Genomic DNA, 26,605 nt, shown 5'->3' on the forward strand with positions numbered 1-26,605 from the left:
GTATGAACAATATATTCACGCGTGTTCCTACATACATTGGCTCTCTCTGAAATAATTTTCACTTAATCCAACCTGCCCCTGTTCCTTGTCATGACCCCTCTGACTCGTGTCTCTCTCCTCCTCACTCTGCTCCACCCACATTGACCACTTTGCCTTTCTGGAACACCCCAAGTATCCGCCTGCCTTAGCTGGCAGGAACACTGTTGTCCTGGATGTTCACAGGGCTCACTTCTTCCCCTCCTTCAAGGTTCTGCTCAAATCTCCCCTTCCCAGCGAGGCCTGCGTGGACTACCCCAGTAAAATCACACCCTTCACCCTTTGTTTCCTCTTGCCCTCCTCTTTTTTCTTTTTTCCAGAGTACCTATCATCCTCTATTCTATTATTCAACGTGCTTCTGTACTGTGTTTACGGTCTAGTCTGTTTTCCCTCAGGAGAATGTAAACTTTACAAAGGGTAAGGGTCTTAGTTTTGTTCAGTGATCAAGACCCAGCATGAATACCTAGCTGGTGCTCAATAAATATCTACTTTTGAATAAGGGAATGGAAAGATACACAAGCAACTGGCAACAGTTGTCACCACAAGAACGGAGTTACTGGAGGGAAGGATGGGAAGAAGTACTTTTCAGTGCACACCCTTGTGTACTTTGTACTAGGTGCTTGAATGAATTGGTAAATAAATTTAATGGAAAATTTTAGCTCTGCCAACAGTGCGATAGAACTGGAAGAAGTGACAGCCAACCCCTTTATCTGACATATGAAGGTCCAGACGCACAGCAGTTAGGCATTCTGCCCAAGGTTACACAGGCAGGACTTAAAGCCACATCTACGAACTCCAGAGCATTAGCTCTTAGTCATCATGCCATTGAGCCTCTTGGCGTGGTGTTCTAATCAGTCAATCTAATGGCTCGTGATACAAACGCTGAGCTGAGGTGTTCCACAGGGGATGGTTTCTATCTGTCTGATATTTCCCGTTACAATGAACTCCAAGGGATGGTCCCAGTTCTTTTGATACATGAGACTTCGGCTGTAATGTGCATGGCTTGACAGAAATGGGACTACTGGGCTTGGGGCTTCTTTTATGAGAACTGTGTGGTCAAAATACAGTGTTAATGTCAGTCCCTTGGTAGCTGGAATGCAGATTTCCTGAACGCTGCCCTCCCAGATATTTCTTCTTTCAAAGCAGTCAAGAGGTCTGGATGAGCGGCTGTGTGTATGGGGGTGAGAGAGAGATCTGAGGGCGCTTGGTCCGGTCAAGGAGTACTGGGAGTGTTCCCTGGGGCTACGAAAGGCTGGCCGCTGGGCTTCCTGGACAGGACCGACTGATGGAAGGCCCTTTTAGCCCGGGTTAGGTGGTGGATGCGCCGCCGCTGCTGCAGCCAGTACAGCATCTCCACTTTGTCGTGCTTCATCTTGTCCAGGTAGCGCCGCCCCTTGAAGGTCACCGGCTCACCAAAGACCAACTCGATCTCCTCCAGGAGCGGAACCAAAGGAGCCTCCACCATACTGAGCTTCCTCTGGAGATGGCCACGGATCTGACTCTCCTCCAGGAAGCGACTCAGGCCCACATCAGTCTTTTCGAAGAAGCGGTTAGGGTCAGAGGCTTGCCGCTCAAACCACTCCAGTCTCCCCAGCAGTATCTCCCGCAGCTGGATGGGCTGCAAGGTCCTCTCCCAGGCACTCACCAGTGCCGGCAGCTGCCTGAGGCGGGCGTTGGAGCTGTACTTGATGGCCATGTCCAGCCGGTCCTTCTCTGGAACATCAAGCATGGACCAAACCCGCTCCAGACGCTTCTGCAGGCTCAGGATTTTGTGAGAATCTCCCCGGAGGCTGCTCTTAGTTTCCAGCCTGTGTTCCAGCACCGTGTCCCAATCCCACTCTCCTGGCACAAAATCTGGCTCATCGTCTTCTAGCAACGGGGGTGGGTGTTGGATCTTTATGGACTCTTTGATAGGGGCCACGGTCTCCACAGGACCCTCCTCTTCATACATCTGGAAGATGACATGGAGGAAATCTGTCTCCTGGGTGGTGAGGTACTTAAAATAGTCACCCACAGACAAAGTGCTTTTCCACCAGTTCAGCCATCTGGCCCTGTTTGACCACCTGTCCCAGCTTTTACTTGGTTGGAGTGATGTGAAGGAGGACATCTTATCTGCATTGGACTGTAAAGCGCTTGCTTTCTGGGGATAAAGTTCAGCCAGCTTGGTGTTGATGATACGATGCTGTTTTTCTTGACGTAGGAAGGCTGAGGACAGGAAGGCTGACCAGTCTTTATTGGCTGCAGGCTCAACCAGGGGCCCCTGGTCAAAAGTGAAGTGGTTGTTAGAGACACGGCTCATCAGCTCCTTGTAGACTTCCCTGATGCTACTGCCAAAAGTGCGATCCATATCCATTTGCTCGATAAGTTTGGGTTCCAGTTCCCCAGCAAGGTGGTTGTATAGCACACCGGCCCGCTCAATGTGGAAGGAATCCAAAAAGTTTCTTCCTGAGACCTGTACAGCAGCTATCTGGACCATCTGATTTCTTAGCTTCAAAGTAACAGTCACTGGCTGTGGTTCAAGCTGAGGGGGTTTAGGGGATTGGAGGCCGCGATGTTCCGAGGCCTCTTGCTCCTCAAGGCTGTTCAACATTCTCTGCAGCTCTTCTAGGTGATGGGTAGCAGCTGGGCGGTAGGTCAGGGCCCCCAGGAGTGGGGGCAGCCCTGAGTCCAGCGGTGAGTACTGAGACCACCCCAGCTGCATATTCTTCATCATCTGCTTCAGGTCCTCAGCCACCGTGTCCCCTGCCAGCTCTGGTTTGCTCTCTGCCACCAGGACCAGTGGAGTTAAGGGGCGAGGACTGAGTAGAAGAAGGCCCAGCTCATCTGCTAGCCTCCAACCCTCACGCAGAGAGGGCATGGACTGGCCCCTCCGGAGCTGGGAGTAGAGGGGCAAGTGCGAGGTGGGGGGAGCCCGTCTGCGGGGAGCCACAGAGGTCCCAGGCAGTGATGCAATCTGTGAACTGAAGGTGCTTTCTCTCCTCTTTTGCATGGAGGACAGCCAGCGCAGAGGCTTCTTCTTCTTCAGCTGGGGAATGGACTTCAATTCCTTCACTGGATCCTTTTCAGGCTCACTGACAAGGTCTCGCGGGCGGCTGAGTTGGATGAGGTAGTTCAGGCTGAGGCTGAAATGCGGCACTTGAGTGACGCCAGTGATGTGATGCCATGGGACCTGGAAGAGCCTGTAAGCCCCAAGGCCAGCGGCGCGCAGTCTGGGCGCGGAGACTCGGGCCTGCTCTTCTTTGAGCAGGGCAAGGAAGTCAGAGAGCAGGCTATGGTAGACGTCGGGGCCGGTGAGGAAAACTGTGCAGTCCCTGGCGAGGCTGGCGGCCAAGCGGGTAAGCGTGGCTGATTCAGTGAAGACGACTGCGGAGGTCGACATGAGCTTCTGGAGGTGCAGGTAGCGTACGAAGAGCTGCTCGCAGCTGAGCAGCACGTAGATCAGGAGCCGCTTCCGTAGCCTCTGATTGTTCAGGTGACTCATGCCAAGTTCGGGGGGGGGGCTCCTGCCAGCTGCACTTTATCTCGTCCAGGATGACCTCGGTGAAACGGAGCCGTACCTTGTGAGGCGCCCGCGCCTCCAGCCCGCTTTTGGTCAGCCGCTCGGCTACCTGGCGGCAGACCAACTCCGCCGTCAGCCGTGGAACCGGTAAAGGCAGTAGCATCGGGACCTCCTGCGAGAGGTGCTCCTGAGACGCTGTGCGTGTCGTCCTGCTGGGGAAGAGCGACAACGGACGCAGCAACCGGTGGTAAATCCGCTGGAATTCGGGGTCCGGCTTATACGGCTCCATTTTAAGACGAGGCGGCGCCTTCAGCGCCGGCGGCTCTAGCGGTTACTAAGGCAACGAGCCCAAGTGCGCCTGCGCAATCCCTGCCCACCGTCGCGTGGACTTGGGAAGGAGCAGAGCCTTGCGTGCGCTCGCACCGGAAGGCGGGGCAAAGAGTGGCTTCCCGGGCTCCGCCTCCCCTTCCCTGCGGCGCGGCTCTGGGCTGGCGCTTCAGTTCGGGCCCTGGGGCGATAGCTGGATCCAGGATGGCTTCGGACTCGGAGGACCGCGGGACTGCCTGCACGGTGAGGGTCGAGGCCTCGTGTGGGAGCCTCGCAGGGCAGAGAACTTCGGCCCCTGGAGAGCGATCATTAACTTGAGAATGAGGGAAGGAGCGGACACCTGGGCTGGGGCCTGGAGCCAGGGCTGGACGGTGAGAGTAGCAGGACGCTTGACGTTAATGTTACGGGGTGTTGCTCCTGGAATGATCGTGAGCGACAATAAAGAAGGCGCTTGGGGAGGGGTCACATGGGGCGTTACTCTAGGCCTTTGGGGGTGGTCCTAGGGGAGGTAGTGAAACAGGGTCACGCAAGAAGGTTCCCCAGCTCCTATCAGCCTGTCCCTGCCACCCTTGCAGCTGGAGTTCGCGGTGCAGATGACCTGTCAGAGCTGCGTGGACGCGGTGCGCATGTCCCTGCAAGGGATCGCAGGTAAGAACCAGATGAACTTTTGTGAGAGCAAACCGGAGACCTCGGGGAGGGGCTGGCACCCCGCTCCCGTTTACAGAAACAGAAATGAAAACCTGGAGAGAGGAAAGAATGTTCTCAGAGTCACACTGAGACCCAGAAATGGAGTCTAGTGTGCAGGTCTCAGGCCTGCTCTGCCAGATTTTTCTACTGGCCCTAACTGCCTGCCTTTCTAGTGTCTTAACCTCAGGTGCCTGGAAAGTGAGGAGGTAGGCAGAGAATAGTCTCCCTACAGGGTGTTCCCTGGAAAATAGACAGTTAGTTCTTGCTTGAGAAGCAACATAATCTTGACAAAGCAAACAGCAGCCCTGGCCATGTTCTATCCAGGTAGCCCTGGATTTTTATTTTTCCCCACACTGCCTGGTATGTGGAACTTCCCCAATCAGGGATCAAACCTGTGTCACCAGCAGTGGAAGTACAGAGTCTCAACCACTGGACCACGAGGAAGGTCCTTGACCTGGCACGATCAGCAAGCTCTGAGAAGGCAAGGCCACCAACATGGCCTGGGGAACTGCCTGTCTTTGAGTCTGTTAAATGTTTATTCAGTGACTTAGCAGGTATAGACCAGACACTAGGAGCTTTTTAGGGAGAAGGGTTCACAAGAGTTTCAGGCACAGCCCCTGCCCTCAGGTAAAATGAGCACTTGAGCATTGTGCTGGGAAGAGCCGTTCTTGAAGGAACTGCTTCTGAAGCTGAGACTGATGGCACTTGGCTCGGTATCAGGCAGTTGTGTGTCGCTGGAGTTAGGGCTATGTGTTCTCGAGTCAGACTGTTCAGATTCAAATCCCCTCTTTGCCACTTAATGGCACTAAGGCCTCATGTATGTTACTTTTTTTTCTTTTTTTCCAAAATGGAAGTCTTAGAACTTTATATATATATATTTTAATATTTATTTATCTGACTGCCTCAAATCTTTGTTGCAGCATGCAGGATTTTTCGTTGCGGCTCATTGGCTTAGTTGCTTTACGCATGTGGAATCTTAGTTCCCCGACCAGGGATTGAACCCACGTCCCCTGCCCTGGAAGGGGGATTCTTAACCACTGGACCCCCAGGGAAGTCCCGCATGTTACTTTTTATGCCTGTTTCTTCAGCATTTAAATGTGCAAGATAATGGAGCTACCCCAGAAAATCATCAAGAAGAGTAAATTAGTTAATATGTGTAGAAGCACTTTAGAAAAGGACTTTGGCATGTAGTGAGAGCCCACTGAATCTTAGGACCTGTGAGAGGAAGGGCTTATAGGGGGTAAGCTGGTTGGGCAGAGGCATGAGGGGACACGTCATTTGTTTAAAGTTGTTCAAACTGGTTTACTCTGGGGTCCATTTTCACTCCTCAGTATAGATTCTGTGTATTTCTCATAGGCTTCTTCACTCATTAGTTCATCTAGTTCTGAAGGGTTACTGAATGTCATCTTGATTAGCCAACCATCTTCATAACAGCATCTGTTGACAAGTCCTGGATTTTCTGCAGGAGCTTCATTCATTTCAGTTACCTCTCCTGATGGAGGAGAACTAGCAGCTTTCACACTTTCCACAGCACCAGACTCCTCGTTTGTTCAATTTTGTCCCCAGTCCAGGCAAACTACAGGAAATGACGTCTCCCAAAGCTTCCTGTGCAAATATGCTGATTCTCACTGTTCCAACACCGTTTCCTGTTGTTAGTCATGTGTGTTTGCCTGGGAATTTATGCATGGAGAACAGAGCGCCCGGGCTCTGCCTGCCCTCAGCCCCCAGAGTGCTCCATTTTACCTGAGGGCAGGGACTGTGCCTGAAACTCTTGTGAACCCTTCTCCCTAAAAAGCTCCCAGTGTCTGGTCTATACCTGCTAAATCACTGAATAAACAGTTAACAGACTCAAAGACAGGCAGTTCCCCAGGCCATGTTGGTGGCCTTGCCTTCTCAGAGCTTGCTGATCGTGCCAGGTCAAGGACCTTCCTCGTGGTCCAGTGGTTGAGACTCTGTACTTCCACTGCTGGTGACACAGGTTTGATCCCTGATTGGGGAAGTTCCACATACCAGGCAGTGTGGGGAAAAATAAAAATCCAGGGCTACCTGGATAGAACATGGCCAGGGCTGCTGTTTGCTTTGTCAAGATTATGTTGCTTCTCAAGCAAGAACTGTCTATTTTCCAGGGAACACCCTGTAGGGAGACTATTCTCTGCCTACCTCCTTACTTTCCAGGCACCTGAGGTTAAGACACCAGAAAGGCTCCCAGTGCCACTTTCACAGATGGTAGAGATCCTAAAGCTGTATTTGCTTAGACTGTGTGTTTGAGGGTGGTGGGTGAGGGTCCAAGAAAACGGAACCATTCCACTGTGAGTAGAGTGTTCTGACCACAGCTTTCCAAGGCTGTTAGCCTCTCTACCTCCTGTAAAATATTCTTGCTGGGAAAGCAGGCAGCTGAACTTCTGCTGAACACAGGGCAGTTTCTAACCGTTAGCAGATTTCTTAGTGACCAGATAAAGACTTCTGATGACTCTTTGTTTCCTAGCCTGGGTAACTGGAATCAGCTTGGCTTTCTCATGGGCTGGCTTCCCAGAATGCAGAGAAAGAGAGAGAGAGATGGGTTGGTTGATTTGCTCTCTCTAGGAGGCCTGAGCTTTGGGGACGAAGGCTCTGCTTTCCTCCTAGGGGTAAGTGGGAGGCCCTCCCAGCCCAAGGCTCACTCCCTTGAATCCTTATCATCACTACCCTAGAGTCCCCTATGGCCTTGTTTTTTCTCCCTCTCTGAGCTAAACAGATAGGGGCCTGGCCACATTCCACACCAGCCAGACTGAACTGCTACTCTGCTAGGGAGCCAGCCCTCCTGGTTCAGACCCAAGTCAAGAGTTCAGGAAATGTATAGTCACAGGGAGCTTCTCACTGGGGCCCTTCCCTTCCACTGCAGAAAAGCAGGTCTTAAGAGATGTTGTCACTGCTCTGCTTAAAATCCTCAAACAATAATAATATTAAGAGCTTCCCATAGGCACTTTTCTAAGTGCTGTATGTGAGATGACTCATTTAGGCCTTCAGTAGCCCTCTGAAGTAGGTTGTATTATCATCTCCATTTGCAGATACAGAAACTGAGAAGAAAACTCAAACAGAAAGGTTGAGTAAGTTGTCTAAGGCCACATGGCTAGTACAAGGCAGACTCAGGATTTCAACTCCAGAGCCCACACCCTCAACCACTATACTCTGTGGCCTCTCCCAGTGGCCTCCCCTGCATTAAAATTAAATCCAGATTCTTTCCTGTTGTCTGCAGGGCTTTGTTTGATTGGTCTCCACTTGTATCTTCACATCTTATTCTTCTCTTTACTCCAGTTGCAGCCACTCTGGCCTTTCTCAGACACATAGATGTCGTTCCTGTCTCAGGGTCTTTGCCCAGACTGTGTCCTCTGCTGGCATGTTCTTCCCTGACTACATTCAGGCATTTGCTTCAAGGCTCAGAGAGACCTTCTGTCTCGTTGTATCTCACTGTGTGTGCTGTTCGCTGAACCCATGGTAGGCAAGGTGTGTGCGGGGACGCCGGAAGAAAACTCAAGGAGCTGAAGGAACTGCAGACGTGTTTATTCTCTCCTGGCTGGTGCAGCAACTGTAGCCGCAGACATAACATAACATAACCTAACATAACAACCTCCCCACCAAGGACTTTCCAGGTGGAGCTTATGTATGCTTACAGAACAAAAGTAGCCCGTGGCCAAGCGAGTACCTTGTGACACGCATGCGCAGTGCTGTTAGAGATCTCAGCTGTTACGTAGTCATTATCCACAAAATGTGCGGTGAGAGCGAGAGGGCATGGGCAAGAGAGCCTGACCACGGCATCTTGGCTAGTTTGCTTTTCCCCTACACCTTCCTTGACCAGCCTGCCTAAGTGCTTATCCCCGAGTTGTTCCCTAAGACCTGCTTCTTTGATCACACATTGCACTACCCGAATCTTCCTGAGTGTGTGTTTGATATGCATGTTCCTGCCCTGGAATACATGCTGCTCTGTGGGGCAGAGACATCACCTGACTTGTTCCCTGCTGCATCCCTGCCGCCCGGAACGGGGCACGTGATAGGTGCTTAGTGTACATTTGTTAAATGACTTGAATAGGCATGTGAATCCCTTGCACTTCATGCTTCTTTGAGCCCTGGGAGCCTCAGACAATCAGTCCTTTGGGGCCCAGTCCTACTTCCTGTGGGACAAAGGGACCAAATAGTCAGCTTTAGGGTTGGACAGGCTGCCTTCTGAGCTTTGTGATCTCGAGCCAGCTGCATAACCCCCCTGCCTCATTTCACTTGCCGGAGGAGGACAGTATCACCATCCTGATGCGTGTAAAGCGGAGCACACAGCTCGTGGCATTCCCCAGAGGCTCAGGCCCCAGGAGTTCCCTGCCATTCTCCCTACAGGCCCTTGGCACCCAGAAGCACCTCTGGGTGAACCCAGAGTGCCAAGGCTTCACACCAGGTGGCCCAGGATGAGATGTTGTGTGAATTGATGGCAATTGGGTTCTTTGGAGAATTTTCTCCTGGCGGAATTGCCCTGTACTTGCTGGGGAGGATATTGGTGTGTCTGTTTACAAATTTGGCCCTTCCCCCAACTGATGTGGCTGGGATCTATGGATGCAAGCCCATGGGACCTTTTGTCACACAGGCCAGATAGTCCTGCCTCTTGGATGCTGCCTCTTCCCAGTTCCATTTCCGTGTTGCTTCAAGTTGGAAGGAATCTAAACAGCTGAGGTTCCTTGTCTGTGCCTCAGGGATGATTATACCCTCCCTGGTAGGGGGTAGGAGGAGGGAAACCAAGGATGGAGGGAACTTGGATGGCTTAGCCTTCAGTCCACAGAGCGCTGGCTCAGCAGAGGGAAATGCCTCGTTTAACCTGCGTTTGTTGGCCTGCCCAGGGTTCCTGGCTCCGGTGGGCTTTACTCTCACCCAGAACAGCAAACACACTAAGATCAGAGTAGAATGTTTGTAAGCTCCACAGGTGAGATCAACGTTCAGAGTTCCCAACCATCCCCTGTATTTTGGTTCAGAATTCAAATGTCCTCTTGAAAGGTTTGTGAACCCTGAAGATCTGAATGGAAGAGAAGCCCCTTCTTGTCCTTTTCTTGGCCCGACAGTCCTCAAAGCCGAGTGTGTGTCAGAATCACCCTGCAGGCCTTGTGCACAGCAGGGTGACTCGGGGATTTGGAAGGCAGTTGAGAGCCACTGACTTTTGAACCTGTTGCTGTGGACCACACAGAGGATTGCAGTCCACACAGCTTGAGTTATGTGGGGAAAGTGGGAGCTGCTGCAGGAGGATGGGGGAGGGGGCCCCAAAGCTGGAGGCTGGAGCTGCTTCTCAGGGTGAGCAGTGTCCAGGCAAAGTGCTTGGAAGCTGGAGCTAGGCTTCCTGGGATGAGTTCGAGTCCCTCCATTTACTACAGTGCAATGAGTTTGAGCAAGATCTGGGAGTTGGTGATAGACAGGGAAACCTGGCGTGCTGAAACATGGGGTGTCAAAGAGTTGGACACAACTGAGCGACTGAACTGACCTGAACTTGGAGCAAGTTCTTAACTTCGCTGTGGCTCAGTTTTCTCACCTGTAAAGTGGGGATAACAGTGCTCAACTCCTAAGGTTACTTGTATTAACAGGTACAATATGAGAAAGCCCACAGTGCATGCTCAGTAAATGTTAGCTTTCATAATGATGGTGATAGCCCTGTCTTTTTTTTTTAATGTGTGCCGGCTTTATTGAGATATAATTCATGTATTATAAAATGCATCCATTAAAGTATACAATTCAGTGGTTTTTAGTATATTCACAGAGTTGTGCAACCATTACCACTATCAATTTTTGTATTTCATCACCTCATGAAGAAATTGTACCCTTCAGGGGCTTCCTTGGTGGTCCAGTGGTTAAGAATCTGCCTGACAATGCAGGGGACACAAGTTCAGTCCCTGTGGGAAGATCTCACATGCCACATAGCAACTAAGCCCGTGAGCCACAACTATTGAGACCACGTTCTGCAGTTACTAAAGCCCAGATGCCTACAGCTCGCAGTTACCTGAAGCCCAGATACATAGAGCCCACATTTCACAACACGTGAAGCCTCCACAATGCACCACACCTGTGCAACATGACTAGAGAGTAGCCCTACTCACTACAACTAGAGAAAGCCCAAGCGCAGCACTGAAGACTCAGTACAGCCAAAAATAAAAATAAATCTTAAAAGAAATTATACCCTTGAACTATCACCCTCTGTTCTCCTGCCCCCTCATCTACTTTCAGTCTATAGATTTACCTATTCTGGATATTTCATCCACAGTGACATCATCCAATATGTAGTCTTGGTAACTGGCTTTCACTTAATGTTTTTAAGGTCCATCCACATCACAGAATGTATCGGTGCTTCATTCCTTTTTATGGCTGAATGGCTACCATCGTGTGGCTGTACATTTTGTTTATTCGTTCATCATTTGATGGGCTTTTGAGTTGTTTTCATCTTTTGACTATCATGAATATTGTGACTATCGATAGCCCACTTTTTTTTTTTTAAGATTTATTTTTTGGCTGTGGTGGGTCTTCGTTGCTGCCTGCGGGCTTTCTCTAGTTGCAATGAGTGCAGGCTACTTTCTTGTGATGCTTGCAGAGGCTTCTCTTGTTGCAGAGCATAGGCTCTAGGTGCTTGGCCTTCAGTAGTTGGAGCACGTGGGCTCAGTAGTCGTGGCACACAGGTTTCATTGCTCTGCGGTATGTGGGATCCTCCTGGACCCCAGGGACCAGGCCAGTGTACCTTGCATTGCAAGGCATATTCTTAACTGCTGGACCACCAGGGAAGCCTGATAGCCCACTTTTATGTAAACAGTTTTTCAGCATTTGTTTTTTCAAAATTGAAATATAGTTGATTTATGATATTGTGTTCAAATATTTTTTAGAGAACTATCTATGTTTCACAGGGCTACCCAGGTGGCTCAGTGGGTAAAGAATCCACCTGCAATGCAGGAGATGGAGGAGACGCCAGTGCGATCCCTTGGGTTGGGAAGATCTTCTAGAGGAGGGCATGGCAACCCACTCTGGTATTCTTGCCTGGAGAATCCCATGGACAGAGGAGCCCGATGGGCTACAGTCCATAGGGTTGCAAAGAGTTGGACACGAATGAAGTGACTGAGCATGCTCACATGCATCTATGCTTCAAACATAGATGAATAACTCTTGGCACAAAATAAGAATTCAAAACAGTCCTGGGGGCAATGTGACGTTATCCTCACTTCCTAAAGAAACAAGCTCAGAGAGGTTAAGGGCCTGGACTTCCCTGGGGGTCCAGTGGCTAAGATTTGAATCTTCCACTGCAGGAGCCAAGGGTTTGATCCCTGATTGGGCAGCTAACACCCCACATGCTGCTTGGCACAGCTGGAAAAAAAAAGAGAGGTTAAGGGCCTTACAGCTAGAAGGCGGCTTCAGAGCTTGCCTTTGGCCACAGAAAGGTGATGAAGCTGGGCATGGTGAATCACCATCTGTTTCTTTCTTCCCTGCTCCCAGCAGAGAGGTGCTAGCCCTCTGCTGCCCTCTGCCCCCTGTCTTCTAGGCGTCCAAAGTGTGGAGGTGCAGTTGGAGAACCAGATGGTCCTGGTGCAGACTACCCTGCCCAGCCAGGAGGTACAGGCCCTTCTAGAAGGCACTGGGAGGCAGGCGGTCCTCAAGGGCATGGGCAGTGGCCTGTTGCGTGAGTAACCACTATGGCCTTGGACTCTGGGAGGGAGGTGGCCTGGGTATGGTACAGCTCTAACCAACCGTAGGATCTGGGGGCTTTGGGTTGGAGAGGCTTCGGGGAACATGTGAAGGTTACATGGGGCTCTCTCCCTGCCCTTTCTAAGCTGATGAACGGGGGGGCGGTTGGGTGAGGTGGTGAGCCAGCCCTGGTGTCTGATACCTTACAGAGAATTTAGGGGCAGCTGTGGCCATTCTCGGGGGGCCTGGCCCTGTGCAGGGAGTGGTGCGCTTCCTGCAGCTGACCCCTGAGCGCTGCCTAATCGAGGGGACCATTGATGGCCTGCAGCCTGGGCTGCATGGACTCCACGTCCATCAGTTCGGGGACCTCACGAGGAACTGCAACAGGTGAGTCCTCTGGAACCTCCCTGGAGCATCCTCATTGCCCTGGTTGTGCACCCACTGTGCACAGGGGCCTGTACTCAGCTTTTTACCATACATTCACATATGGTCCTCACAAGTACCCTGAGAGGCATATACACACAAGCCCAGTCTACAGATGAGAAAACTGAGGCTCAGAAAGGTTACATGACTTGTCAAAAGCCCTAGAGCATGTAAATGACAGAGTGGGAATTTGAACCAAAATCTGACCTTGACACTCCTGCTCCTGGCTCCCAGATGGAAGGTGACTCCTGAACACGGGAGGGTCAGTTCTCTGTGAGTGTCATGGTGTTTATCATGCTGCAATTAGTGTTTACTCATCCATGTTTACCCTGGAGGCCTGCTGAGGACAGGTCCCATGACTGATTCTTCTTAGAGATCTCAACCCAGAGCCTGGTACAGAGTGGGCCCATTTGTTGAATGAGAGGATGAATGAATGAGTGAGTGAATGAATGGAACAAATGTAGTTAAAGTAAAAGTATGGATCACCTGGTCCGTGAGCTGTGGTTTCACTGCCTACCTGCTATCTTTTCTTCTTAGCTGTGGGGACCACTTTAACCCTGATGGAATGTCCCATGGGGGCCCCCAGGACTCTGAACGGGTAAGTGTTGGTCTTGGGCTCGGAGGGAACCCGAGATCTGAGAGGCAGGGCAGGCAGCTCTTGGAGCTTGAGAGTGTGATTCCATTTGGGGGGAGTCTTTCTCCCTCACTTTATTTTGTTCAGTTTAGAAACGTTTATAGACACTTCCTGTGCTCAAGGCCTAACCCTGTCTCACAGCCTGGTGAGGGAGACACTCAGAACTCCGTGGTTGCAGCACAGCCAGAACATCTTTGCAGGAGCCTCCGGGAGGCCCTGGGAACCCAGAGCAAGCTCCAGATCCAGTCCAAAGGGCACAGGCAGTGGGAGAGAGCTTCCCAGAGAAGGTGATGGTGTAGAAGTTAAAGGTTTTACCTACAGTAAAAAGGCTGTTCCCGGGACTTTCCTGGATGTCCAAGGGCTAAGATTGTGAGCTCCCAATGCAGGGGGCTTGGGTTCCATCCCAGTAAGGGAACCAGATCTCACATGCTGCAACTAAAGATCCCTCGTGCTGCAACTAAAGATCCCTCATGCTGCAACTGAGACCTGGCACAGCCAAATAATAATAATTTTTTAAAAAGGCCGTTCCTGACTCTGCAGCTCCTGGCCCTGGACTTTCACTTTACACCAGAGAATTGGCCCCCTGGGCTGTGAGTCACATGCCACCTTAATGATTTTTGCCTTATCTGAGTCCTACTTGTTCTGCCAGTTACTCAATGTTTTGATTTAAACTGGTTGATTTTTTTTCCCCCTTAAGTAAATTTAATTTATTTTTAACATTTTTACCTATCACAGAACATGATTTCAAACATGTTCTAAAGTGGACAGACTAGGGTCCCAAACCCCTGTGTCCCTGTGACCCAGCTTTAACCGTTGCCAGCTTGTGGCCAGTCCCATTCCATCTACACCCCTGGCCCTTCTCCATTATTCTGAAGAATATCAAGACGTCATTCATGTAATTCAAGTAGATTTATTTTGAATGAAAAACGATATTGCCACAGAAAATGAGAAACCAGTACTTCTAGCCCCAAGAGAAGGATCGTTGTAAAAATAAATCAGTGCAGACCTTAAAAGTGTCATTAGGGGAATTCCCTGGCGGTCCAGTGGTTAGGAGTCTACATTTCTGCTGCGGGGGGCACGGGTTCGATCCCTGGTTGGGGAACTAAGATCTTGCAACCCATTCAGACCAAAAAAAGAAAAACAGTGTCATTAAACACCTACAAGGGACTTCAGCCTGCTTATCTTTGTTAGAGTGCTTAGTTAATGTTAAGAGAGGTCCTGGGTGTTGTCCAGGAGGACCGCCTTCTCTCCTGGGGATATTTCTCGATGGCCCATCGACTTCTGCCTGATTCTATCTCCTCCACTTCTGGTGCTGTGTGTTCCCCTCCTTGCGAATCCAGTACCAGGGCAAACAAGTGAAAACATGGTGTGTGTTTCTTAATTCATGTAAGTGATTATTCTCTCTCTTTTGACTTCTGATAGCTCTGTCACATTTCTAACAGTCAAAAGTTTTTACTTCTCACCTGCCACCCCCTAGGGAGCTGAGGAAGCCTTTCCGTCAGGTCTGTTGCATAGCACCATGCTTGTGTTCCCCGCGTGTTATCTATTGCTGAGAATCAAATTACTTTAAACGTAAGAGTTTTGTTTTTTTGTTAGTGGTGCAAAGCTTGCAGGATCTTAATTCCCCAACCAGGGATTAAACTGGGGCCCTTGGCAGTGAAAGCACCAAGTCCTAACCACTGGACCGCCAGGGAATTCCCAAACTTAGGGGTTTAAAGCAGCAAGCACTTGCCATCTCACAGTTTCTCTGAGGCAGGAATCTGGACACAGCTTAGTCGGCGCTTCTGGCTGAGTGTCTCTCAAGGCCTGATTTGGGGAAGACCCACTTCCACACTTGCGCGTGTTGGTATTGGCAGGCCTCGCTGGGTGTGGGCCAGAGACCTCAGTCCTGTGCCCCGTGAGCCTTCCCCTAGGGCAGCACTCAGCACTGCAGCTGCCTGTCCTCAGAGCCAGAGGGAGAAGGCGTCCAAGACCCCGGCCACACTCCTTTTGAAACCTAAGCTTGGAGGTGATGCCTGGTCCAGCCCACACTCATCAGGTGTGAATTGGGGGCGCTCCCTCAAGGCCATCTTCCTCCTGAGCCTTGAAAGGTGCTGAGCAGGTGAAGCAGGGAGAGTGGGAGCGGAGGCTCAGCACGGGCGCCCCACAGAGCGAGCCCTGGAAGCAGGAACTCTTGAGACTGGGTTCTGGGAGGAAGTGGAGTTTCGAAGGGCAAGAGACTACCTTGCCCCGCTGCCTTGGCCTGGCCTGCCAGGGGTGGGGCATCTGAAGGGTCTGGCGCCAGCTGCTCCATTGTACCCAAGCCCTTGTACAGACGGAGGGAAACTTGAGCAAGGGCTCCAGGACCAAGCCACCATGGTGACTGGCACGTTCCTTTGGGATTTCAGCATCTGGTTTTGCCCAAACAGAAGTGAATTCAGAGAGGGGATTTATATCCAAGCCTGCTTGTCCCTTTGCACATTTAGCTGGTTTCCATGGTTCCTTCTGCCCTCCCCCTGCCCTGCTCCAGTCCCTCCCCTCCCCCTCCACACGCTGCATTTGAGAAATTGCTCCAAAGCATGGGGTAACCATGTCACACCCCTCCTGAAACCCTTCTTGGCTCCTCAGTGCCTGACGGTACAGATCCCACGTGGCTGCAATTCGGTGCCACCAAGCCCAGTTCTACCCAGCAGAGACCTTCTGCTGCCTGATGACACCTCTGAGCCACATACCGGGCGCTCGCATCCTCCTCCCGGTCCTAGAAACTCCTCCCCATCCCTTACCTTCCCACCACAAAATGCCTCAACACCAGGTGCAACAAAAAAGTGCCAGGTGTTGGCAACAGAGGTCCCCCAGGAAAACAAGATAAAGCAGAGGTGACTCTTCTCGCTGCTTGCTCATCAGCCCCATCACGTGGCAGCCCAAGGCAAGGCCATGGGTACCAGTCCATGTTGGCAGGGATCCTTCTGCCCAAAGCGTCAGGTTGGGGATGGTTTATTTGCACAGACCCTACTGTGATTCGCCAGTAGGGTCTTGTCACAGGGAGACACACTCACTGTTGTAACCCTGTTTTGCAGCCACTAGTCTGTTCCATGTGTGGTTCCGCACAGTGTTCCAAACCCCTTGAGGGCGACTGACCACGTACGCATCGCCAACCCCCAAATCCCACCTGGCAGAGGGTGTCTGACGTAGGAGGTGCTCAGTAGCTGTGTTGTTGTTATTTTATTCACAAAGTCGAGACCAACTCTTTGTATGAACTGTAGCCCACCAGGCTCCTCTGTCCGTGGGATTTCCCAGGCAAGAATACGGGAATCAGTTGCCATTTCCTTCTCCAGAAGATCTTGCCAACCCAAGGATCGAACCCATTTCTCCTTCACTGGGAGGCGGATTCTTCACACTGAGCCACCAGGGAAGCCCTCAGTAGCTGTGTTAGCACATTTTTATACCTTCAAGAGGAAAGGTGGGCAGAAACAGTCTTGGGGGCAGGATATGCCCTCTGCTCCTGTGTTTCTTCTCTCTGTTCCTGGAGGCTGGACATCAGGGAAGGGATGCTGGCTGCCTCTGATGGTCAAGAAGCCAAGCCTGGCCAACTTAAGTGCAGGGGAACTGCAGGCTGCCAGGGGCTGACAGAGTCATCGGGAGGCTGGAGAACTGGGCTTGCAAAGAAGCAGGAAGCGGGGTCGATTCTGAGGCTGGGATGCAAACTGGGCAGATACCTCATAGGGGAAAGCAGTCTGGGGTAGTGGCATGACTTCCTAGGAAGAGGGTCACTGTGGCCATGTCCAGTGTGCCATCATTCTACCCAGGATTTTAGTTCCAGGGAGAGAGAGTCCAGTTGCCTTCTGTGTGTCCTGGGCTGTCCCTTCATCCTACCAGACTGAACCTGTAGGAGGACACTGGTACCCTGGGGACGGGGAATCAGACACTGGGAAGCCAGAAGTCAGCCACCATGTCCCATGTGCCCTCTTCCCCCGGCTCTCACTGCAGCACCGTGGAGACCTGGGGAATGTCCGTGCCGATGAGAGTGGCCGAGCTATCTTCAGAATTGAGGATGAGCAGCTGAAGGTGAGGTGGAGGAGAAGGCAGGGACCTTTCCTAACAGATCCAATGTCTGAGGCTGTTGTCTCCCCTCAAAGGTGTGGGATGTGATTGGCCGAAGCCTGGTCGTTGATGAGGGAGAAGATGATCTGGGCCAGGGCGGGCATCCCTTGTCCAAGATCACAGGGAACTCGGGAGAGAGGTGAGCGCTCTGCCCACAGTACATGCGGAGACCTGGAGGGGCCCAGCGGGTGCTCAGCTCGACTCCACCCTCTTCTGCAGGTTGGCCTGTGGCATCATCGCACGCTCCGCTGGCCTCTTCCAGAACCCCAAGCAGATCTGCTCCTGTGATGGCCTCACCATCTGGGAGGAACGGGGCCGGCCCATCGCTGGCCAGGGACGGAAGGAGCCCGCCCAGCCTCCTGCCCACCTCTGAGCGCGGCCTCTGCCTTGGGTCTGTCACCGTCCTCCCTGCTGAGCACCGTCCACTTCCAGAGGGAGGCCCTGCTCACCCAGTCCTGGGAGAACCAGTGTGCAGGCTATTTTTGATCTCAAAGCGTTGCTTGCTCTTCCCTTGGCAAATTAAAGTTTTATTTTCACATGGAACTTTGCGGTTTGTCTATGTCCCCTCCTCCCTTAAGGGGCTTAAGGAAAAACACAGTCCCTCTGCCTCTGTCCTCCCTGTCGAGGGCCACCTCTTGGCTTTGGAGGCAAAGAAAACTGGATTCAAATCCACACAGTTCTGGGGCTACCCAGTCGTTAAGATTCCATGCTTCCACTGCAGGAGGCATGGGTTTGATACCTGGTCGGGGAAGTTTGCATGCCACATGGAACTGCCAAAAAAGAAAAGAAGAGAAAATCCACACAGTTCCTGAGGGCCACTTCCTTATCCTCAGGGTAACAGTGAAACCATAGCAGACATATTTCTGTCTGTGGCCTGACCCCCCTCCCTTCACTATGGCCAGTTGGAACCAAGTGGACACCTGACCCCTTCAGGGCCTTGCTTTCCTGAAGAAATCAACGCAGACCAGCTTCAGTTTCTCCCTGAGCGTATGGGAGCTGTGGGTGGGCCTTTTCTCCCTGCCTTTGTCATTGTTGTTCAGTCGCCAAGTCGTGTCTGACTCTTTGCGACCCCATGGACTAGCATGCCAGGTCTCCCCCGTCTTTCACTGTCTCCTGGAGTTTGCTCAGATGTATGTCCATTGAGTCGATGATGCTATCTAACCATCTCATCCTCTGCAGCCCTCTTCCCCTTTTGCTGTCAATCTCTCAGCATCAGGCTCTTTCCCAATGAATCGGCTCTTTGTATCAAGTGGCTAAAGTACTGGAGCTCAGTTCACTGATTTCCTAAGATGTTGATGTTCATGCTGGCCATCTGCTTGATCACATCCAATTTACCTTGATTCATGGACCTAACATTCCAGGTCCCTATGCAATATTGCTCTTTACAGCATCAGACTTTACTGTCACCACCAAACACATCCACAACTGAGCATTGTTTCCGCTTTGGCCCAGCCGCTTCATTCTTTCTCCCTGCCTTAGGGACTGAATATCAGAAAAAGCTGATTGATCTGCTGGGGAGGAGGAATAAGGCAGATTCACAGGAAGAACCTAAGAGTCGCAGGAAAATGCCAGATGCTCCAGAGTCCCTAGTCTGGTCCTTCCCTGAGGCCAGCTACCTCCTGACCTAGAAGTCAAGAGACAGTTCTATATCCCTTCCAATGCATCACCACCCACTTTTTTTTTTTTTTAAATCTGGCTTCAGTTGATTTCTTTATTCACAAGTAAAAGACTCTTAATTAGTGGAATAAATAAAGTGCTTGGCATAGGGCGTAGCACACGGTAGGTTAAGGGAGCAGTGGTGGTGAATCTGAGGCTCCATGGGGTGCCTGGAGGCAGATTGAGCCAAGCTCCTGTCACACAGATGGCCAATATCCAAGGACCGGTGTATGAGGCCGGGAACTCTGGGGTTCCCCACTCATCTCTTCTGCCCCCCTGCCCCCACTAGACTGTGTCTCTCTTGCTCATCCATGACAAAGCTGCTTTCGTGCCCAGGTAGCTAGGCTGGCAGGGTGCAAACTTTGCCCCTTACACGGACTGCTTGGAGCTGGGTGGGTGGTTTCACAGTCTGTTGGCCTTGGCTTAGATGTCCCTGGCTCTGCTCCCATTCCCCAGGCCCTGCCTGTTTCCCCATCAAGGCTGCTGGCTCTGCCTCTAGCCCTGTTCTTTCTCACCAAATCTACATTGGTTGGTTTCCAGCTTTCCTGGGTTCCTGGGGAACCAAGTCCTTTTAAGCCTAGGACCCAGGCTCTGTTTCTCCATCTCAGAATCATTGCAGAATCTCCTCTTGGACTCTGCCCACAGCCAACCTCCTCTGACCTTCATCTGGAATTCTAGCTAGTTTAACCCATTTACAGCTAAGCTGCTCACCATCCCCTGCCACTCTCTTTCTACTCCTAAGGGATCAATATTCCCATTAGCTTTTCTCTCTTTGAAATTCTCAGCTGTGTGGTTTTCATTCGAAGTTTGTTTTTAAATCACAGAATACTGTTCAAATACCTTGAAACCCCATCTGGAAAGCAGAAATGGAACTACAACCAAAGATGCTTAGCTGTGACTAAGCTCCCCCAAAGCCCTGGAGATCTTGGGAGCACAGCTGGAAAATGAAAGTGTTACTTGATCAGTCATGTCTGACTCTGCAACCCCAGGGACTGGCCCTCCAGGCTCCTCTGTCCATGGGATTCTCCAGGCAAGAATACTGGAGTGTGTTACCATTTCCTTCTCCAGGGGATCTTCCCAAACCAGGGATCGAACCCAAGTATCCTAGATTGCAGGCAGGTTCTTTACTGTCTGAGCCACCAGGGAGGCTTCCAACTTCCTGGTCCAGTTGGAAAATCTTTGCCAAATTCAGGCATTTTTTCTTATCTCCCAACTTCTTCTGTGTCCACAAACCATCTGTTCTATCATTAACCAAATACTGTTCTTTAACTCACTTTTAAACTTACTTAAAAAGGAAAATTTACACCAGGTGAGTGATTCTAATTTTAAAAAGACTGGGGTTCAAGTTCAAGTGGGGTTAAAGTTTGACCTCTTACCTTCTGAGATGGCCTATACTCTGTGTGGGAAGTGTGTTTCTCTCTAAATAAATCCACTTCTTACCTCACAAAAAAGAAAAGAAAACTTAGTCATATTAGCTAATACCTATATAATGATGATTAAGTGCCAGGTTCTATTCTGAACATTTTACATGCAGTAATTCATTGAATCCTCATGACAAAGCTACAAGGTAGATTCTGTTATATATTTCTTTATTTTTCTTAGCCACACCTCGCAGCTTATGGGATCTTAGCAATGAAAGGGTAGAGTCCTAACCAGTGGACTGTCAGGGAATTCCCAGTAGGTTCTGTTATTATCCCAAATTACAGATGAGAAAAGAGAAACACAAAGTGATTATGCAATTTACCCAAGATCACACCGCTAGTAACACGGCCAGATCCAGACTCAGACCCAGGTACTCTGGCGCTAAGGCTGTATTGGTTCTCATTATAAAGTATGAAAAGCAAGAGTCACTTGTTATAAGTTTGCAGGGAATTCTTTGGAGGTCCGGTGGTTAGGTCTGCCTACCGTTGCAGGAGAAGCAGGTTCAATCCCTGGGTCGGGAAGACCCCCTAGAGGAGGGCATGGCAACCCACTCCAGTATTCTTGCCTGGAGAATCCCATGAACAGAGGAGCCTGGAGGGTTATAGTCCATGGGGTCGAAAAGAGTCAAACAGGACTGAGCAATTGAGCATGTATGTATCCGCACGTATAATGGGTTCACTTTGCTGCACAGCAGAAACTATTAATAATACAACATTATAAAGCAACTGAACTTCAATAAAAAAATTTTTTTAATGCCTTGTATGTGATTTTGAAGCACACTAAAGTTTGAGAACTACTAGTTGCAAGTTATAAAAACTGGTTAGCTCAGGATAGTCCCTGGTGGTACAGTGATTAGGACTCGGCACTTTCACTGTCACGGCCCAGGTTCAATCCCTGGTTCAGGAACTAAGATCTTGCATGCCACAGGGCACACCCACCCCCCTAAAAGAAAAGAAAGAAAAAAAAACTGGAATGATGTGTTGTAGTAGATGTCAGAACCATCCTCTAGCCCCTCAAATCTTCACCTTCAGTTTGTTTATTTATTCTAAAGAAATTTTCTAGTTACTGGAATTGCTACTGCTTTTAGCTTTTTATTTATTTATGTGGTTGCTGCACTGGATCTTGGTTGTGGCACTTGGGATCTTTAGCTGTCACATGTGGGATCTAGTTCCCTGACCAGGGATCGAACCCCAGCCCTTTGCCTTGTGAGCATGGTGTCTCAGCCACTGAACCATCAGGGAAGTCCCCTCCCCTCTGATTTAAATACATATATGTCACCTATTTCCAAAAAGGACTTGAGGTGTCTTAGCCAGAGAGAAAGAGCAGATTATATCTAAAAATTCAGATGAGGGAAGCACCAATACAGAGAGAGGGCTCACCTTTAAGGCAAAGAGGAAAGTGCTCTGGGTTCCCTGGGTCTAACTGCTTAATAATACCACTAACAATTTCAGCAGGATAGAATCCTGTTACTGTGTCTGTTATGCATTTTAGTGGTTTTAGTGGACATGAAAAGACTGTGATTATGCTTTTATTTTTGTCGAGTTACTGTGATTGGCTCATAATGGCCCTCCAGATTATCAGGTCTTAATCTCTGGATGCTATATTACCTTATTGGAGAAAAGGATCTTGGCAGATATGATTGAATTACAGATTTTGAGATGAGGTTATCCTGGATGACCTGGATAGGCCCTAAATGCAAGCACCTGTATTCTTACAAGAAGGCCTAGCAAGTTTTTTTTTTTTTGCCCCACTGCAGAGCATGTAGGATCTTAGTTACCTGAGCAGAGATCAAACTCTCCATGGAAGCATGGAGTCTTAACCATTAAACCACTAGGGAAGTCCTGAGAGAAACTTAATGATGTTGACTCCGGAGACTAAAGGGATTCCTAAGGATGCCAGCAGCCACCAGAAGCTACAACAGCTGGAAGAGGCAAGCAATGGTTTCTCTCTTAGTCTTAAAGGAACAAGGCCCTGCTGACACATTGATTTCAGCCCAGTGCTACTAATTTTGGACTTTAGCTTTCAGAACTGTGAAAGAATAACTTTTTTTAACATACAATTTATTTATTGGCTGCACTGGGTCTTCCTTGCCGACTAAACACTAAAGTCAAGTTTCAAAAGTTTTTCTATTTTTAAAATTTCATTTATTTTTAAATTTTGGCTGCACTGGGTCTTCCTTGCTGAGCCATGTGAAGGCTTTCTTTAGTTGTAGCCTTGGAGCTTAACAGTTTCGGCTTGAGCATACCGGTTCTTAGCTCCCTAACCATGGATTGAACCTGCACTCCCTGCATCGGAAGGTGAAGTCTTAATCACTGGACAACCAGGGAAGTGCCACCAGGATACCTTTTATTTATTTAATTTTAAATTTATTTTAATTGGAGGCTAATTACTTTACAATATTGTGGTGGTTTTTGCCATACATTCACATGAATCAGCCATGGGTGTACATGTGTTCCTCACCCTGAACCTCCCTCCCACCTCCCTCCCCATCCCTTCCCTCAGGGTCATCCCAGTCAGTGCACCAACCCTGAGCACCCTGTCTCAGGCACATGATACCTTTTAAATGGCTATGTGCCCTGGGTGTCTAGAGGCCTGCTGATACCCTGCTCTGAGAATACTGCCAGCAGTTTGGATTTGTGGAGATATCAGAGTGGTATCAAAGTGATGCCCCTCTTTTCCTCCTTATAATGTACTTTTTTAAATTATAAAAGAATTAGATGCTCATTGCTGAAAGTCTAATGATATGGAAAAGTAAAAAAAACATTAAGCCTCATCTCATACCCTTGAGGTAATTCATATCATTTTTCTCTGCTGAAAAACATGTGTATTATATCAAGTTTTTTTTTAACCTATAGCTTAGAAATAGGTAATGTTATATAATCACATTTTTTCCCCTCTTAAATTATGGCCCTCCTTCCACATCATCCTTCCTCATTCTGACCTATTTTTATTTTTTAGAGTCTTAACCACTGGACTGACAGGGAAGTCCCTTGACTTATTTATTTAAATAGTCTATTTGCCTGCATCAGGTCTTAGCTGTGGCACTCAGGACTTTGTTGCATCATGTGGGACCTTTCATGCAACATATGGACTCTAATTGTGGTGAGCAGGTTCAATAGTTGCAACTCACAGGGTTAGTTGCTCTGAAGCATGTGGGTCTTAGTTCCCACCAAAGGGTGCACGCAATCCCCTGCATCGCATGGAGACTTCTTAACTACTGGACCACCAGAGAAGTACCCCCTGACATACTTTTAATAGCAACATGATATTCCATCCAATATTCCCTTATTTATGGACATTCAGGTTGCTTCCACTACTTTCTACTACAAACAATGCTACAATAAATAAATTTATATCAATATCCTTATTGATGAGTTTTCTGTAGGCTAGATTTCCAAAGCAGGATTACCATGTTAAAGGCTCACTACATTTAAAGTTTTGATATTGCCAGAATACTTACCAGGAAGGATATAGAGATCACACTACAAATGTAACTCATACATACAATCTGTAAGTGTAATTTCCTCACACCCATAAGACCAACAGATATAAATCTTTTTTTTTTTTTGCAAATATGAGGCATTAAAATGTTCTCATTTTCTCAAAAAATTGCGTTTCCCTGACTAGCAATGACGTTTATTGTTTATTTATTATTTGTACCTCTTTTCCTATAAAATTACCAGTTAGCATCCTTGGCCTATTTATCTCATCTTTTCCCCCATCAATTTGTAGGAGTTATTTGTACAGTACAGATATTTGCTCAGTCGTGTCTGACTCTTTGAGACCCCATTGACTATACAGTTCATGGAATTCTCCAAGCCAGAATACTGGAGTGGGTAACCTTTCCCTTCTCCAGTGGATCTTCCCAACTGACGGATTGAATCCAGGTCTCTCGCATGGCAGGCAGATTCTCTACCAACTGAACTATCAGGGGAGCCCCACAGATATTAACTCTATAGATTCACAAATTTGTATCAATATCTTCAGTCCAGACTTCTCCCTGAACTCCAGACATATCTAATTGTCCACTCATACCTCCATTTGATGACTTGCAGGCATCTCACACTTATCATGTCCAGGGAACTCCTTGGCAATCCAGTGGTTAGGACTCTGTGCCCACTGCTGTGGGCCTGGGTTCCATCTATCCCTGGTTGGGGAGCTAAGATCCTGCAAGTGGCAATGAACCGCCAAAAACAAACAAGTAAACAAAACAAGCCCCCAAAGTTTTATGTCCAAAAGTAAATTTCTGGCCATCTACAATGTTCCCCATGTCAGTAAATGGCAACTTTGTGCTTCCCTTTTCCTGGTGTCATCTTTGACCTCTTTCACAACTCACATCCTATCACATACTGTGTTGGCTCTACAGTCAAAATATATCCAAATCTAAGCACTTCTGCTGAATTTTACTGCTGCTGCTGCTGCTAAGTGCAACCCCATAGATGGCAGCCCGCCAGGCTCTCCCATCCCTGGGATTCTCCAGGCAAGAACACTGGAGTGGGTTGCCATTTCCTTCGCCAATGCATGAAAGTGAAAAGTGAAAGTGAAGTCGCTCAATGCATGAAAGTGAAAAGTGAAAGTGAAGTCGCTCAGTCATGTCCGACCCTCAGCAACCCCATGGACTGCAGCCTTCCAGGCTCCTCCGTCCATGAGATTTTCCAGGCAAGAGTACTGGAGTGGGGTGCCATTACTACAGCCACCCTAATCCACTCTGACTTCTGGCTTGGATTTTTTTTTTTGACAGCGCCCTGCAGCAGACCAAAGATTAAACCCCTACCCCCTGCAGTGGAAGCGCAGAGTCCTAATCACTGGACTGCCAGGGAGGTCCCTTTCTCCTGGATTTTTGCTGCAGTGATAACTGTTCTGAGCAAATGACTATCTTCTGGTTTTGCCCATTTCAATAGCCGCCAGAATGATACTTATAAAACTATGAAAGCTAAGTCCTATCAGGTGAACCCCTCTTCTCTCTATAGACTTTCAGCCTAAGAGTGAAAGCCAAAATTATTTAAATGGCTCACCAGGTGCTACATCTCCTCTCTGTCCTGATCTATTATTCACTCTGTTCCAATTCAGCCATACTAGCTCTTGATTCTTTGGACAGACACACTCCTGCCCCAGGACTTTCTGACATGTTCTTATGGGCTAGAATGATTCCCCCACAGCGTGGCTCCCTCAGTTATTTCAAGTCTTTAGCACTACCTACCAGGCTATTATGTTTTACTTATTATCTGTCTCTCTCCACAGTAATACAAGCTCCAAGGTAGGGACTTTTGTCATTTTGTTCACTGCTTTATTTTTGGTCTTGTCCCAACAGGGTGGGCGCTGAATAAAATCTGTAGAATGAACTTGCAAGTAAACATTTTCCTGAACTTGTCACTTGTTCTAATATTTTTGACATCTTCTGCAATGCAAAATCTTTTTCTCTTTTTTAAAGGCTCAACTTTCATCCCCTCAAGGATTGTTCTTTTGACTCAATTTCCGATTTTATTAAACTTTTTGTTGTGAAAATTTCAAACATATATCAAGATTGATATATCTTATTCCTTGTTTTTAAAGTCCATAAAGGCAGAGGTGGGGTCTGATTGGCGTTTCAGTGTCTCCAGCGTCTGCCTGGAACTCAGCAACCTCAAGGAATGTGTTTCCAAACAAATTAATGGCACGAGGGTTTCTATGGGGCAGATGCCGCTCAGGGCCCCCTCAGACTGCCCAGCACAAGCGGCAGTCCTGGGAGCCAGTCCCGGGAGGCTTCTGCTGAAGGAAGGCGTTTGTCCTGTTCTCCCGCCAGGCCAGGACTTCCCGTGGACACTCTCGTTGCTACCCCTAGCTAGGCGCGGGTTTGGCCTAGGCGGCCAGAATGAGAGAGGCTCTGACTTACGACTCAACTAAGTTTTTCCTCGGGGCCTGCCGATCCCGCCCCACCCAGGCCAGAGGCCGCCTCGCTCACTAGGCCTCTCAGCTGCCCCGGCGCTCCCTGCGCGCGTAACCCCTTCCCCAGCCCTTCTTCCCCTCCCCCCGGCAGTGGCGGTTGGTCGCGCGCCGTCGTCCCTCTCCCACCCCCTCCGCTAACGAGCGGGCTCCAGACCCTCTGGGATTGGCTACGTCTGAGTGCATTTTCTTTCAGCCTCTCTGATTGGCTGCATGACGCGCGGGATCCGGGCTCCGATTGGCTAGGTCAGGGC

General features: G+C 49.4%; 2 protein-coding genes across 4 annotated transcripts; one reads left to right on the plus strand and one right to left on the minus strand.

Annotated features, from left to right (window-relative positions):
* Nucleotides 1-660: 660 nt before the first annotated feature.
* CCDC87 (coiled-coil domain containing 87) lies at nucleotides 661-3,829 on the minus strand. Its single transcript, XM_040256387.1, is given in 2 exon segments — nucleotides 661-3,535; nucleotides 3,537-3,829. Coding segments are annotated over 2 exon segments (2,574 nt in total). The 5' UTR covers nucleotides 3,825-3,829; the 3' UTR covers nucleotides 661-1,249.
* Nucleotides 3,198-17,894, plus strand: CCS (copper chaperone for superoxide dismutase). Of its 3 annotated transcripts, XR_005723693.1 has the most exons (10): nucleotides 3,977-4,105; nucleotides 4,438-4,510; nucleotides 12,072-12,209; nucleotides 12,424-12,601; nucleotides 13,175-13,235; nucleotides 13,413-13,558; nucleotides 16,586-16,710; nucleotides 17,238-17,315; nucleotides 17,387-17,490; nucleotides 17,571-17,894. XR_005723693.1 is itself a non-coding variant. In XM_040256388.1 (8 exons), exons 1-8 carry the CDS (start codon nucleotides 4,067-4,069, stop codon nucleotides 17,722-17,724), a joined length of 825 nt encoding a protein of 274 aa, XP_040112322.1. In that variant the 5' UTR covers nucleotides 3,198-4,066; the 3' UTR covers nucleotides 17,725-17,894. The 3 variants fall into 3 exon arrangements, 1 of the variants encoding a protein (XP_040112322.1); XR_005723694.1 differs by lacking the exon at nucleotides 16,586-16,710 and having other exon boundaries at nucleotides 3,978-4,105; XM_040256388.1 differs by lacking the exons at nucleotides 13,413-13,558; nucleotides 16,586-16,710 and having other exon boundaries at nucleotides 3,198-4,105.
* The last annotated feature ends 8,711 nt before the right edge of the window (nucleotides 17,895-26,605 follow it).

The sequence above is a fragment of the Oryx dammah genome, unplaced genomic scaffold (genome assembly GCF_014754425.2).
Source record: "Oryx dammah isolate SB20612 unplaced genomic scaffold, SCBI_Odam_1.1 HiC_scaffold_15, whole genome shotgun sequence".
Lineage (NCBI taxonomy): Eukaryota > Metazoa > Chordata > Mammalia > Artiodactyla > Bovidae > Oryx > Oryx dammah.